Genomic DNA, 17,006 nt, shown 5'->3' with positions numbered 1-17,006 from the left:
CATTCCTCGCCATCCAAACTCTTTTGTTTTTTTCCCGTTGCTTCAGGATGTAAACCTCTTGCACACGATACTAACCTAGCAGTGTGACAACCCACTCGGATGTGTCCAGTCCATTGCGACGTCACAGGTGAATGTGGGTATTTCATCATTGAATTGTTAAGTCTATTGTGATGTCGCCACTGGAAGTTTTCGATCTAGCGTGGCAACAATATAGGTTGGGTTCAGTCCATTGTGACATCACAAGTGAATGTGGGCCGTCTTTTGCAACATCACCTTTGCGCCTGTGAAGTCAATGGGTTCTAACTAATGTGACATCACTCTTTCATGGCCTGGTTCCACTTTGTTGCTATACATTTCGCCAAGACTACTGATTACTGATGGTGATTATGTAATTGTGTAATTTTGTAACAATCCCCCTTCAATTATTCATTTCAAAAGGAAAAGTACGAACGCAAATTTAAGGGAATGGGCGGACTTGGTGAATGCCGTAAATGGACACTGCCGGCTGACTGAAAACACTTTACACACACACAAATAACCAGCAGATCACTCTCTTACTCATATAATAATGTTCACACAAATTACAAAGAAACGAAAACACCCAGAAGATTGTCACTATCCTTATGTTTTATATCAGTCAGAAGATCAAATGATGTCCGACCCGGACACGCACACCAAACAAAGGAAGGGAGGCACGCTCCAATGCAATACAAACATTTGATCCAAAAGCCTCAATCCCCCGAAAAACTTCACAGTTCACATCACCAAAAAACCCACATAAAGTGTCCATGAACAAATTAGTCCTTAGTGAAAAAAGGTATCAAAGTAAATTTAACTTTGACAGGTGGGAGCGTGGCGAGCCGCCGTAAGTCTCAATAAGGAAAAAATAAAGAAAAAAGAGCAGGGAACCCCCACAACTCTCACCCGGCCCGTTTGGCCTCTGGATCCCGGGCATGCAGTAGTCCGATTGTCTTTTAATCCGTTTTTTGTTTCTGTTAAATTCCTCCTGCGGAAATACACAGAGTAATCCTGCTGGCTGCGTCCTCCAAACTCCGGCGGGTTCCACCTGCCTCGCGCGTTGCCTCTCGCGATCTTTCCCCTCATCCCCATTTATCACATTTGTTCCGGAATAAACAGAATACAATACATAATAATTCCTGTCTGTATTAACAACCCATGTTCTTAAACTTGGCTCCTGTTAAGTTGGAACCCCACATGGCAATTTATACTAATGGCAAAAAATCAAAACAAGAAACATGTTTATCACCACAGTTGCCATACATGAAGGTAGACTTGGGCGACCCTTACAATTTAGAGGGTGTATGACAGGTCAGGATCTCAATCACAACACATCATAACAGCATCCATATGATTATAAACAGTAAGCGTGTACATGTTTACAGTAACAGGAGGACAACCGGGGAAACACGTTAGAAAAATGAGACGTATACCACCTCATCCACAGCGCTGGCTTGTTGTGTGAATTACAAACTGGTGTGGCTTCATGCTGGAGCTGCTTGGTTCAACAAACGTTGTTGGTTGGAACAAACAACGATGGAGAATTGGCAAACTAGGCTAGTGACTAACTGTCAAAAAGGGCTTTAGTTTTTGAGATACCCCTACTGGAAGTAGAACAAAATCTAACAATGTTTTTCCTCATCTCTAAGGTCTCCCATATATGAAATGGGTTCTTAGGTTAAAATATTTAACTGCAAACATTGTGAAATTGATACATATTGTTATACACCCCAAACCTAAAAAAGAACAAAAATATAGCATGGCCATATGGGAGTTAAGACATATACACTTATGTAGATTAATAACACAAGCTCTGACAGTTTTGAAACTTGACATAATTGTGGTCAGGAAGTTGTCTTACCTATTAGAAAAAACTGGATGCGAATATCTTGATGTGTGTAACATATATAGAGACCTCTGAACACTTGCCTAAAATAAGCGGACATACGAAAAATGAATATCTATGCAGAATATTCTCATTTACTTTGTAGTTGCTTGGCCAGGGATTGTAATAGAAACTCATATGATGGCTTGTTGAAAAGATGGGGTTGTGCTGAATCCAGTGATATCAAATATGTGAATATAGCATGCATAGTCAGCGTGTTTCACCACTAAATGTATGAGGTGTCCCAAGTGAAAGAAAGTGAAACATTGACATATGGTTGTGATGAATCAAGCAATATCATTCATCACTAAATGTATAAACTGTCCCAAATAGAAGAATATGTTGCATTGCATAGCAATGTACTGTACTGTACCGTGTGACATTACCGGGGGATGGGTCTAGCTAAGGCTTACAGCTCAGCAATAGCACACAAAGGAGACAAGGTGACAGGTTTGTAGTTTGGCCTTGATTATCTTTTCAATAAAACTATAACTTAATTTCACACAGTAAAAATTAAATTACTGTCTCAAATCAAACAAATGTTCATAAAACAAAACACTCTGAGGAGGAATGAGCCCTCTCCTCAAGCTAAACTCCCCAGCTCTTTGGCTGATGTTCCTCATGGGCTGCTTTTGGTAGCCCTCCCTGTCACGCATTATCATCAGTGACAAAGTGGGTCATATTTGGGCAGTCTGGGAAAGAGCAAGAGCAAAACTCAATGCAAGTCAAGCCCACTGAAAGACACTGGCATTTGCTGGTTTCATTGCATTTTCCAACTTTACAGTACAGGTGGGTGATGTCTCAAACTTCTTTAGGTGCTGGTGCCTTCTGGAACATGACAGGTTCAATGGACCCATCTTGTCTGAGCCTCCATCCTCTACCAACTGGGTTCCAGAGATGAGGCTTGGCCAGGTGGCTGTGACGCCACACAGCTGTTTGGTATAAGGCTCTTAATACATGTTGCTGGAAGGCATCTTCTGTTGGGGGTAGATTTGCTGCTGAAGAATCTGTGGTAGATGCTACTGTGTACCTCAGCTCATCTAGGTTGGTGCAAGGACGGCCATTCTGCTTTTTCTTTTGGCCATACAGGAGGAGGGCATTTTTTGTTGCCACAGGCAAAGCTTCTTCTAGGCTCCCAGACAGTCCAAACTTGGCCATTTCCTTTAAGTCAGTCATATGGGTCTTCAGTCTTGTGAAGGCAGTGGTCTTTCCAATTCTGTACAAGCTGCTTGTGGTATCGCAACCTGTGAGGGCGTGGTATGCAGGTAAACCTTTTTGAAACTGAGAGCTACTTCATGGGCACTGAGTCATATGAAGGGCTACCAGTTTGATACACTCTTCTGAAAAAACACATTTGCTCAGTTTGACTTTAGTTATATATGATTGTTAATGATTAATGATACTCATCTATGTGAAGGCACTGATCATGTTAATGATTTCTCACAATAATTATCAACAATGACTTAACAAGGTGGGAAACCGATAATATCAATATTCAATTTTCATTTTTAGAACAGGCCTGAGGGCTACTCATATGGTCCTTGGGGGCTACCTGGTGCCGCCGTCACCGTGTTGGTGACCCCTGTGTTACACACATCAAGATATTCACATCCAGTTTTTTCTAATAGGTAAAGCAACTTCCTGTTGTCTGTGTTTTTCTTACACATCCTGGGCTCTAAGTCAATAGTGAACAGAGGGAAGACAGGATGGGACAGGACTAGATGGTCCCCTGTAGACAAGTGTGGGAATACGACAGGACAAGGGTCCTCATGACCAGGAGCCCTGATCAGCCCTGAGGTGGGCATCAGAGATAAGTTATGGGAAGGAGCCCACACCAGAGGTTTGGAGCTGACTCAACTATACATTGTCATCTAAGTTAAGAGAGACCATCCTGTCTACTTTAGCTGACATCAGCAAAGTTAAGTAACACACACAAGAGTTATTTCATAGGGAATGTGAGGCAGACCCATCGTTCTTTTCTTTCCCATTGGATAGATTTACCTTTATATCTATCAAAGTGACCAATTAGGAGAAGTAGGCAGGTATGGAAAATAGACTTTAAAAAAGGCCCCCACACCAGAGAAAGGGTGGTGGTTTTTGGTAGAATTCCTAAGATCGAAGGCGTTTGGCATTACTTTGCCATAGATTTGAGAATACCAGACGTGCAGCCGCACTCTGTTCGGATGCAGGCATTTGAGATCTGTTTCATTAAAGATTGCTTAATTAATCGATTAATCATTCCACCCAGCCTTAAAATGGACAAAATCACATTTAAATGTCACTGTCAAAAATTCTAAAATTTAAGAGAATACATTTTTATTTTTTCCATTTCAGCTTTAAATTTAACTTTTTCCATTTAAGATCTTCTATTTCCTGTTTTGAGTTTCATATCTGATGATTCCGTTTTTACCCATTTGGGCTTTTGAATGTTGGATGTTTTTCATTATTTCTTTATATTACTATGATTATTTTGCTCACTTTACTTACTTCTTACTTTAATTTGCTTTTTCAGTTGACTTTTTATTTTCAAGATTAACTGAGGCCTGATTATTCCCAGGAGAGTAGGCCTTTAATACATTTTAATTAAATCTCTTGTAATTTTCTAACTGGACATTTAATTTGAATTATGACCAAAGTTCTCTTCCATAGCAGAGCAATGTGAGCATATGTAGTTCAAGAACTGAGAAAAGTGTGACATTGATTAGTGCATTTTACTACTTATAAGCATTGGTTATAAAGCCCTGCGATGAGCTGGCAACTTGGGATTGCTGGGATTGGCTCCAGCAAAAAAACCCGCTACCCCATTAAAGAGATAAAGCGGCTACAGACAATGGATGGATGGATGGACTGGTTATAAATAACTGCTGTAAGTTATTTATTACTGAAAGTTGTTTAACTTGTGTTGGCCAAATGTTGGCAGTGACCTGTGATTTGTAGTGATAACATATCTTGTACAGACTGAATAATTGGCAGAGCATTGTTAATTCAACTACTTATCTAGAGCCCCTGTGTGTAGAAATACCATGTGATTTCTGCAAATAACCATTATTTTGTTTGAAATGATGTCAATTCCCCTTTTCAAACTGTCCCCCTTTTTTCGGACTCCCCAGAGTAATTTTCTTGTCTAACACGTAGAGCCTTTGCTGTAAGAAAATGTGCAGTATTAATGATTGTATTGAGTCATTTTATTTAATACAGTCATGATATTTTACCAATCTTCTATTCAGTCTCTCCAAAATCAGCTTATGAGCAAACTTATAGTACCTGAACCACTCCTAAAACCTTATGACAATTCAATAATATCCACAATATTAGTGTGAGGACATATACAAATTACAGTCATTTATCATACAGTATGATGACCATGTTAACAGTGAAGGTCAAACCACATTACCAGCATATACTGGTGTTTTTCTTTTTTTGTGTGTCAACCACCAACTTCAAAAACCACATCCTTCTGTTTCTACAAATGTAAATCCATATGGAGTCACATGTCACATGTCAGTATGTAGTCCAATCCACACTACAATTCTGTTGTTGTTGTCTTATTAGGGCTTTACAATCCTCTGTTGCCTATTAACATTATTATATGTTACTAAGACTATTTAAGTATTAAGTATTACTAAAAGCATTATGTATATGTTATTGTTAGATTAGAAGCCATTTAAAAGCACTTATAAGTAAAATATCAACCTATAGACTGCTGAGAATTTTAGTATGTTTCTTGTAATTTTTTATAATAACATTGCAAAGTCATTTATTAAGTATTACTGTTAGAGTTGGGTACAGTTCACATTTGGACACATACTAATACTGGTAATGGTGCCTGGATTTCAGTACCAGTAACAGTGGTTCATTTTCTCTCTCTAATAACAAAAATGTCATTTCAGTTGTAAAAATGTAAGTGAGCAGTTCATCCTTGAGTCCAACTCATTTGACATTTCTTCCAAATCTGAAGACATTCCCTCAAGGCGTCTCTGAGATATCAGGTTCACAAAAATGGGACACCATGAGGTCAAAGTGACTTTGACGTTTGACTGCCAAGATCTAACCACTTCATCCTTTAGTCCAAGGGGACACTTGTTTCAGATGTGAAGAAATTCTCTCAATGCATTCTTGAGATATTGCGTTCACAATAATGGGATGGATAGACAAATGGACAAACGAATAGATGGACAACCCTAAAACATGATGCAGCATTGCTTGTATACTGTAACCTCCAAGATCTCACTTAGTTTTTATTCAGGACCAAATAACTAATTTATGTGACTTCCTGTTATTATTTTGATTACTGTAACCATTCAGCAGCAAATACTTTAATTAATGCTGCCAAGTTTCCTTAAGGTATCTTGGATGTTTAGGACATATTTGAACTCAATCCAGTGAAATTACATATTTGGAGTACAGCTATAGGATTTGGCAAGGTCCCATGAATTAAATGGAAGTTTCATCATGACTTCATTCCAGAAAATCCATGACGTGAACTGGAAAAAGTTCTGAGTTTTGGACAAGATGGCATGGATTGACCCTTTAGCGGTTCGTCAGACGAATCAGAAGGCTGCTAGTTTTATTTGCCCAGCTCCCCCAGCTGCATATCCAAGTATCCTTGAGGAAAATACTAAGTGTTGTAGTGCTGTTGAGCAGTTAGTAGCAGTTAATAGACTGGAGAGGTCTATTCAAATAATTCATATACACTTAAAATAACAGTGAATTGCGTTTTTTTGCCTAAAAACCTAAAAAACAAGAACAATACCTTGTTTATTTATTAAATGTATAATGTATGACTTATTAACAGTTAGGTACAATATTCTTTTCACAGCTCCCCCACCTGGAATGAGTAATGAATGTGGCCAAGGCTGATCAAATGTGAATAAACAATAAATACATTTTTGTGCTTCACCACTAAAATGTTGTATTTCTATGTAATTTTACACACATTTACTGCTTATTCCAGATGGGGTGCTGTGAAAATTAGAACAAGTGCACAGTTATGGACTAATTAGTCCCCCCAGGAATCTGCAGAGAAAAACTTTAAATTCCGCGGAGAGCAATTCTTGATTCCGCGGCTTGAAAATTAAAATTCCGCAAACATAAAAAAAAAACATATTTTCTTTTAAAAAATATACTTTTTTAATGTAATAATGAATTAAGTATTCTCTTATGAAATTAATTGCAATACCAGAACACTGCAAAACATTGTGGAACCTACTATAACTGGTTTTAAAATAATCAACATCAACATTTTCTTTGTCCCTGTTGGGCAGATTTATTTGCAACATAAAAAGTGCAAAACTTTTCACCAAACTATGGGTGAAGGTTTAGGAACTAGCAGTGAAACCAGTTCCTCTGAAGTTCTGGTGTCACTGCAGGAGAGCTGGTGTCAGTGAACACAGAACCAGACTGAGCTGCTCGTCAGAACATTTCTCTACACATTGAGTCAGCCTTCCTGCGGTGGAGTGATTGACAGCATGTGATTAACACGAGCTCGACAGCAGTTCAAACTGTGACTGTACATTCAGAGCTGCGACACGTTTATTTGACGATGATTCAGGTGTTCTTAACTCACCTGGTGGATGGAAACTTGAGTATGTCGCTTCACTGCATGTTGATAATGAAGTTATTTTCATTACCAACATGTACTTCTACCATGAGTCTAGAGCCCAGTCTATCTGACAGCGACATCTAGCGGCCGGGATGAAAACTATATGCAAAATGTGATATTCCACGGAGGGTCTTTGAATCCGCGGATGGCCGAGAAATCTGCGGTAAATTCCGCGATCGCGGAATCGCAGATTCCTGGGGGGACTAACTAATACATGAATTAGAAAGTTATTTTTCACTTTAAATAATAAAACAAGAAAAAAGATTTGAGATGGTTTAACAGTGACAGAATAGGTAGGCAGGTTAGTATGACTTAATACATGTGTTTGTAATGCAATCATAACAGCAGTCCATAAAATAATTATAAGTCTATATGTCTTTAAGTGTTTATAAAAGTCTTAATCTAAGCTAAAAATAAATGTGTTCATGATTCAATTGTTGTTGTCAATTGATTCTTGTATAGCCTTATTAACATACTTGTTAATGTGCATCTTAAAAAGCACTTTTAATGGCTTTAAACTTATTAAATCTATACCTAAGGACCTAAGGGGAAATTAACTCCAGAAATACATCAGAAGTTTTGTTACTGTATACTTCTCATGAAACCTGTTTGAAAACTATTTTGGTCATTGAACAGAACAATAGTTTAGTTCTTGCTCTTGGACAGAACTGGATTTATTCCCCCATCATTGACGTGAAATTGACTTAGAAAAGAATCTTTTAATTCAAAGCATGAGAAGGAGGAACAATTACAGCAAGTAAAAGAAGTGTCATATTCTCTATTATTTTAGGACAGACTTCCTTTTAAGGACTTGGGTAATAAATTGAGACAACCTTGAACAAAGTATTCCTGTTTAAATTAAATGGCAATTAAATGGCAGTAAACAGTCTAAGGACTGTATTGTAACCTGACTGACAAAAGGCCTAAGATCTCAGCATGTTGCCAGATGTATGGCAGCTTTCTACGTGAACTGCAGAAAGAATATCACTCAAGTTGAACTATGTGCTTTGATAAAACCAGTGCCCTTCCCTTGTGTACCTAATAATACAGGAATATCAAGCTGTATTTCAGGCACAGCAGGGAAGCATCTGAAGTAAGTGACTTTTCACTATACAGTCCACCACACGTGTCTGACATTATGCTGTGTCTTGCAATTATCTCTTTTACTTACATATAATTAAAATGATCACACAATCATGGACAAATGTAGATAACAGTATCATAGTCACTACACCACAATCCAACCAGACATTAGCCATCATTATGCATTACCTATGATCAATAGTATTGAATGGTGTTTCACATATTTCACTAATTGTCCTAAACATTGATTCTCAGTTTAATGAATAGTCTGTGAAGGTGAACATTAGCGTTTTGTAGGGATTCGTGGGCTGGTCCTGGTCTTAATGGATGAGGTAGTCTTTGTCTGGGTGAGGCCCTTTGCAGAGCCCTTGGAAGTCCTACAATAGTTACTGCCAGGTGCACTGTCCTCAGTCAGGTCCTCTGTGGTGCCTTTGGAAGAGTGTTTTGCAGCACTGTTGGAGCTATGGATAGAACAACTACGGGCTGGTGAAGTACACTTGTCTATGTCTTTGACAGTAGCCTTGTTAGTGTCTTTAGCTGTGTGCTTGACAGAATAACTGGCTAATGACTCAGTGGGTATGTGGTTAGATGTCACTGAGTTGATAGCAGCTTTAGTTACAGTAGTCCTGGCAGTAGCAGCTCTGGCTAAAGTCCTTAAATCTGTAGTCCTGGTACTTGGCATAGGGATTATGGATGAGACAGACTGATTCCTCTGAAGCCTTTTTTCTCTCACATGTCTGCATATGAGCTCGCTGACAGGGCTGAGATCATAGTTTGTGATGACGTTGGTAAAGTTAACCCTTTCTTGAGAGGACTCCAGACCATTGACCCTCGCCGATCTTAACTTCCCAACATTTACCTCATCCTGTAGGCCTCCACTAATAGAACCCTCTAGGGTCATCTCTTCAACATGGCCATATGTGTCTTGTCCAAGTTCTTGATCGTGTTTGCCAGTGATTTCATCCATATGACTCACATACTTGGTACTAACATCTCTATCACAGTCAGCCTGCCTCTGTGGGATCTCACCAATATGGCAGTCACTCTCCAATGGGACATCACGATCGCTGCATTTCAATATCCTGCACTTTTTTGATGAGTTACTGTCCAAAGATGCCCAATTCAGAGGGGTAGGGCTGGTGTCTGGTGGGAGGCCCCTCCTCCTCCTGGACAATCTCAGGACCCTAGGGTTCTCACTTAGCTGTCTGATGACTAAACTATTAGTCAATGATGTTTTAGCTGTGGTCCTGCATGAATGTCTTCCTGAGTTCTTGATATTACTTGAGGTCTTAGGGTTTCTATAGTAGTTAGAGACTGTTCGGTGGTCAAGAGGAAGGTGCTGATTGCGAGGCAGGTCTTGGTTGCTATGCAGGGATCTGCTTTGAGAATAGCCTCTTGGTTTACAGGTTCTGCTATGATTTGTGGAGGGCCTGGGGGATCGTCTTCTACCAACCACTGTGCTAGGCTTTAAGTGAGGGACTGACTTGACATAGGAGGTTCTTTGTTCAGAGAATCCAGTAACCATGGTAACCTGCAATACAAAGAGATCATATCAGCTTGTGTTAAGAAACAGAAATGTACATGCAAAAGGCATCAAGTCTTCTTAGAACCCTTCTTTTACAATTGAAAGCAGTAAAATCATTAGGGAAAAAAAACACACAAGGCCCTTTTATAATTATGAAAGCACAAAAACATGTGCAAAGCACTCTGTCTTGAGCACACTGACTCTGTGGGCCTCTCCAAAGGTTACTTTTAGTGTGTGCAAAAAGGGCTGGTTGAAGTAGATTATAGAGTGTGGAGTGGTAAATGAGTACACTCCCAGTCACTTCAGTGATTTAATTGCTCTGAAACAGAAAAATAACTTCTCCATAAAATCAAGTAGTTGTCCAGATGGAGCAGAGTCCCCCCGGGACCTTTCTCTCTCTCCTGGCTCACATATTGAAGGATCTGGACCTTCATACCCTCGGGCCCCTATGGATCAATGCTCTCTTATGTTTTAAGATCTCCTTGTATTTGTGCTGAATTTTTTCTTCTTTAGACAGACAGTTTTGAAAAGACCCTGTCTGCTCTGGGCAGAGTATCGGGCGCTCTTAAATTCCCCTTGAGACAATGGCTTTGGCACGTCTAATGTAGACCCTTGAATCCATTGGTGGGGGACTCGGACTCGAGTCGCAAATTTGAGGACTTGAGACTTACTTGACTAACTTTAATAAAAGACCTTACATGACTTTGAAGTCGATCCCGAGTACGACCTAACAAGAAGGAGAGTAATGGTGGACCGCTCCTCAAGCCTTCCTGTTAGGTCACACTCAGGGATCGACGCTTTTGTCTGCCATGATGGCGGCGTGCCCAAGATACAGCTGCTAACGTGAGTTGTTCAAAAACCTTCTTTTTAGTAAACTCTGTGTACACAAACAATGTTCCCAATGCTCATGTTCATGTGTAGAGACCCTGGTGATACTACGAGCAAAGTTTCATTTTGTGTCGAGCCTTCTTAGTGTTTTAAAAATAGCGATTTTGATGCTAGTCTAAGAGTGCCCCAGCACTCCATTGAAAATTAGCTTTCCCGAAAACGAAACTATGGTAAATCTTAAAAGCTTTCGTCATAATTATGCTTTTACATGAAGGTTTGACTCATATACATTCACAAATAAAGCCTTGGTTGCTTTTTGGCGAGAGTTTCACTTTAAGCTTCCCATTGGTTTTGCTGTTAAGGGCTGGTGGCCATGCCCTAAGTTAACATGGGTAATAACTGTGACTGCTCTAGTATTGAATACTATTGCATTAATAGCCTGTCGCTTAATGACTGCCTGACCTCATACATAGGTGTGATTGGCAAAGGACAAAAAAGCAGGAAAATATACGGCTCCACTATGTCTCTCTTCACATTTTTTTTGTCCCCTTGTTGGCTTCAGCTAAGAATGAGATAGTTCGCCCCACACATCCAAAATTCTTATAAAACTCGTTTTTTTTGAAGCAGTGGTTCTCTGAGTCGGTAACCAGTAACACTAGGGTAGAGCCCTGCGCGGGACTGTTTTCTTCATACCGCTCCTGCTGAATTTCTGACCATTACCGCCCTCACCCGCAATGTGTGTGTTACACTCCCGCCCGCTCCCGCAATGTTTATGTCCAATCCCTCCCGCACCTGCAAAACTCTGAGAGTTTATGCCCGCACAATAATAGAGATGCATTGATTTTGTGTCTTCTCCTGTCCCGCAGGAGAAAACACGTCATTTTATAGGCTATTAATAAAGAGACTTGTGGGGTTGTTTGTTTCGTTTCCCTGGGCTGCGTGTCTTTTGACGCACTGGTCAGGAATAGCTCACCTATTTCGTTGTTTTCATTTAGTTTTTAATGAAATAAAGGCTGTTTCATATTCTATTCTCCTCCTCTGTATTTTATTTATTTTTCTACCTTTATATAATCATGCAGTGATTGAGGTTAAGGTCTCTTTTCTAAGACAGACCTGAATAAGAAACAATAATGAGAACACAATCAGCAGATAGACAACGGTACACAATAAATTCAAATATCACTTTGTTTAATCAAAACTTTGCACCGTCACACGGCACAAATACTGCTTTGCAAAAACAACACGAACAACATGAAAAACAGCAGTTTTAAAATTATTAGCCAGATGTGGCATTCTGTTTGAAAAATAATAAGAATAAAAACATTCAAAAGTAGGCAGCCATATGCTCAATAACACATCATCACGCCTATGACCTAATTAACAAAAAACGAGAGTAGGCTGTGAGTATCTCAAATAACACTAATAAATAACATAAAATAAACAAAGTTAACGAATGAAACAAATTAATTTAACAAATGAATCACTTGGCCATAACATTGCTGTGGAGGAAGAGAATGTTGCTGACCGACTGCGGTCCCAGTCCCGTGCGTCTCTCCTCCAAAATGCGCCCACAGACACTAAAGGCCCGCTCTGAAGGCGCACTGGATGCGGGGATACTGAAGATGAAACGCGCCAGCTTTGAGAGTGCTGGGAAGCGCTCTTTGTTGAACTTCCACCATTGAAGCACGTTGTCTGGGTTATCAGAGACAGAGAGCCGGGAGCTGAGATATTCAGTCATTTCATCATCAACCGGCTTTGGCGCTGAAGCGCAGGGCGCATCATCTTGCCAGTCTGCGAATCGGTCTGTGAGTGTGCTTTGCTTTTTGGCTGGTGGCTCATCCTCTGTTGTGTCCGGGACCAGGTCAAACTGCATCTTCTGGATAATTTCCTTTGCGCCTTTGGATAAGATTTGATTTATATATCAATAAATATGTATTTATAAAATGACTCATGCTGTTATTCATTTAGCTATATAGCACCTATGATTTTTATTTATTGTCTTTTATCTCCGTCTGTATTTTTTGACTGCATTTCACTTATTCGAAATTGTAATTGCACTGTGTATTTTCTGTTTATGTCTGTAATAGGCTACATACCTTTAACCACGTCTTCTCTTGCATCTGGGGGCAGCATCCTTAGCAGTTGCATTTTAGGAGTCAGGAGCGTTGCAATCCCGTACATCATGTGGAGAGGGAATGATTTGTCACTGGTGCCCATCAGCTCTTCCAGACACAAGGCACACACATTGGCGACTTCAGAGAGCAAGGGCTCGAGGGATGCTGCTTGGCAGTGTTCAATGAGTCTCACGGACCATGGCAGTGGAAGTGATGCGCTGGGAATGGAGTTGTCGGACTCTAGGTCATCAGTAGCATCCTTGAATAACTTAAGGAATGCAACTACTGTTTTCAAGTGTTTGCATTGATCTGCGCAATTCTTTCATACTGATTGTTGCTCAGCAGTAATGTGGAGATCTCCTCATGTTGTTGCAGTATCGAATCCAGCATGTCATAATTTGAATTCCATCGGGTCTCGATGGATTGCTTGAGGGATTTCTTCAAGCTGTTTTGCAGACCTGAATGTTTGAAATATTTCACCATTTTTTTTGCATTGGTCAACAGTTCAGGAGTTTCAGCCAACACGCCTGGTGCAAATGCACTTGACAAGGTGACGTTCAGGATGTGCGCGTTGCAGTACAGCCTGGTGCATCCCCGCAGGGTGGCAACTATGTTGGCTCCACGGCCAGTGACAAACACAACACGACCAGATAGAAGTGACGCATCAATTCCAAATTCGCTGAGTTTCTGGAACAGTAGGCTCCTGATATTATCCCCTGTTTTAGATACACCACTCTCGAAGGGAGCCGCGAATAAGACCCTGGAAACGAGCTTTAAGTCGTTGTCTGTATAATGGATGGTGCCGGATATGAATGAAGTTTTATGGTAATCCTCCGTCCATATATCTGTTGTGATGGCACATCAATATGTTTTGATGATGGGCTTTTTTAACTCCGCTGCCAGTGATGCCTGCAGTGCTTGTGCTCGCCCCTCGACATGTCTGGATACAGTGGTTGGATGAGGTAAAACGTCTTTTACATCAAATTTGCCCTATTTAGCAGCGACATTAACAAAGTGTTGCACTATGTCAACAAAGCCTTTCCCGGCTACGAAGTCATATGGACGTATGTCTAGGCAGCACACTTCCACACATTTCTCAGTAGTTTCTTGTTTAATGTGTGTAGGCAGAAGTTGTTTATCCTTTAAAAGCAGCTTACTTTGACCGGGGAGAACAGAGCATGTGTGTCGCCTCAACCCAGAGGTGCCGGATTTGTGTCCGTTGTAGACAAGTATTTTTGCACATTTGTCACCACTAACAAAGTCCAGTTCATTTCCGTCTTTGTCAGAAACAATTGAGAATATTTTCCAAATGCCAGACTTGCCTTGCTTATTTTTTCTCTTGTAGAGACCTTGTTTTAGCTTTTTCTCTACTTCGTTTGTTGACTCCATCATCCTGTCGCTCCCGCAGTGTCTGTTTTAGCCGCCCGTTCCCGCCTGCAGCAAAGTTCAAACCGCCTGCTCCCGTGAGATTTGGGTTGGGTTAGGTGAGGGACCCAATGCAGCCCTCTACAGTAGGGGGGTCCGGGGGCATGCCCCCCCGGAGGAAAATTTTGAAAAATAAGCCTTTAAATGGTGACTACTGGTGAGATTTTTGAAAAAAATTCCTTTTCCGAATCAGAATCTAAGACATGAGACAAATAGTGTAGAAGTTGCCATTGCTGCTTGAAAATGTGTTAACCTCTTGGGCATTAGAGAAAATTTTTTACCATTATTTTCTTTATTATTATATATTTTTTATGGAAACATAATCTGTTTCAGAAGTCAGTGGGCCAAATGACATGGAAGTTATTGAGAAAAAAATAATAATTTCTGCATATTAATATTCATATAAAATAGAGGAAGCACTAAAGTCAGGGTTCTCCCCAGATGGTGGAACAGCGCCGCTATACCGCTAGGTCAGCGCCGCTATACTCCACGAGTAACGGTGACGAGCGTCCGTCCGTCCGCCCCCTGGTTGACGACTAGGAGCTCCCGGCTCCCGACGGTTGATGACCGTCTGTCTGTCCGTCCGTCCGCGTCTCTCCCCCCCCCCCGGGACGGAGGTTGACGAGCGTTCGCACCCCAGTTTTTGAGTTTAATCAACATGTGAGAACTCATCTGACACGGAGAGTCTCCTGTTGTGTGCTACATGTGTGAAATAACAACTATAGTCTGGACTTTGTCTGCAGTATATCTGTGTAAACGGCTTCATCAGCGTCTCTCCCTCCCCTCTGGCACCATGAGTTACCATGGTTACAGGAACGCCCTGAAACTTTATTATGATCAATAAGAAGTTTTTGGTTAGTTTGACTGTACAAAATCATGTATGTAGCCTGATTGTAGCTCAATGCGGAAATCTTGTATTATTACATATAGAACAAATGTAAAGTCTCAGATCTTCTTTGATTAAAAACAGTATGTTAGTGATGGCAGAAATATTATATCTGTTAAACAATAAGAGGCTCACTTCAACAATATTATTAATATTAATAATAACAATAATTAATGATAATGATGATGAGAAGAATAAGTAGAAAAATCGCATACTGAAAAGTTCTGTAGATGGTTGATTATTTGAAAGAGTAAAACTTGAGAGAAGCTTGGCAAAAAAAAATGCACAGTTTGATTTCATAGATTGAAAATTACACTGAAAAGACAAAAAAACATTTTAGGTGTGAATAGAACAGCTGTTCAGATCATCCTCCTCCTGTAAAACACTGGTCGAATATTTGAACTTGATGTCTGCATTAAAAATCGCAATAATCGAAGAATCGTGGCACCAATAATCGAATCGAATCGACTATCGTTTGCGGTACCCTTGTTGGAACACCCCTAGTTCTAACTAAATGGAGGGGAGTTGCAGGCTATAAACCCTGTGTGGGAGTGTCCTTTCAGAGTTGTTAAGGTCACATGTGAACTCTTTCAGAGACTGAAACAAGTCCAGTTAGTATTAAAGTATCAAATATTATACTTAAATGGACGACATGATAGTTGTTTTTTTGGAAGTTTGCTGTGTTTTTCAACATATACACATGAATCCTGCTAATCATGTGGCACAGTTAGCGTGCAATTTATTGTGGACACATTACATCTGCACGGTCTGCAATTATGAATTGGAACAGAAGAGGCTAATTAACGTTAAATATTAAAGAAAATCACAGGAGTGAAAAAAAGGGACTTGGCATCTGTTAGCAATCAACAAATCTTCCAGAAAGCATCAAGTATTTTAGCTTCTTCTGGACATTTTCTTAAAAAAGCATTTTCTCTGTTGCCATCAGTGCTTGTAAAACTAAATGCTTTTTGAAATATTTTATACCCTCTGCAATTCATCTTTTAAATGCTCTGTAGATGCTTTCTCCCCCCTTCATTTTATCAATTTTTCTTTTATCCCACTGAGCTCCTTGGTATGTTATGTATTTATTTATAATGTAATAATACATTCACATATTTACAAATATAATTATGCATGTGAGGAGAGTCATCACTTGGCTCTGGAGAACGGCTACCAGACTCCTTGTTGATTTCAAATGCAGCACCAATACTCAGCACTCTGTCAGGCTCCGCAGGAAAAGTACTCTTTGCACACTAAGTAAGCCCCCATCACCTATCAAGCAGAAAAAGCAAGAGCCTTCTAAGGTGTATTACAGGTGCCTGAAAGCCATGTATTTATAGTGATGCAATGCCCCTGGGCCGTATGAGGAACACAACCTCAAGCTGTTATCCACAAGAGTGTGTGATATGGCGCGCAGGTGGTCGAGTGGTTAGAGCGCATGCCAGGTCCTTTGCTGCATGTCACCTCCCCCTCTTTCTCCCATGTTTCCTCTCTGTCTACTGCTAATAAAAGTGTCTATGCCACAAAAAATCTTAAAAAAAAAAAAATGAGTGTGTGATATGACGTTATGTATGACCTGCAGAACGAAGAACCTTATGCATACACTGCCAATACCACTATCAGCATGATGTTTTTTATGT

General features: G+C 40.2%; 1 protein-coding gene across 2 annotated transcripts in view; it reads right to left on the bottom strand.

The window, feature by feature from the left end:
* Window positions 1–8,204: 8,204 nt before the first annotated feature.
* The window catches only part of LOC115567524 (uncharacterized), a 51,888-nt gene continuing 43,086 nt past the window's right edge, over window positions 8,205–17,006 (bottom strand). For both annotated transcript variants that reach the window (XM_030394208.1, XM_030394209.1), the window contains exon 8: window positions 8,205–10,119. In XM_030394208.1, the coding sequence (XP_030250068.1) occupies window positions 8,872–10,119 (1,248 nt within the window). In that variant the 3' untranslated portion in view covers window positions 8,205–8,871. The remainder of the gene's footprint in view (window positions 10,120–17,006) is intronic.

This window comes from Sparus aurata, chromosome 17 (genome assembly GCF_900880675.1).
Source record: "Sparus aurata chromosome 17, fSpaAur1.1, whole genome shotgun sequence".
Classification (NCBI taxonomy): Eukaryota; Metazoa; Chordata; class Actinopteri; order Spariformes; family Sparidae; genus Sparus; species Sparus aurata.
Note: the sequence above shows the minus strand (reverse complement) of the source record. Positions and strands in the feature narration are given on the sequence as shown.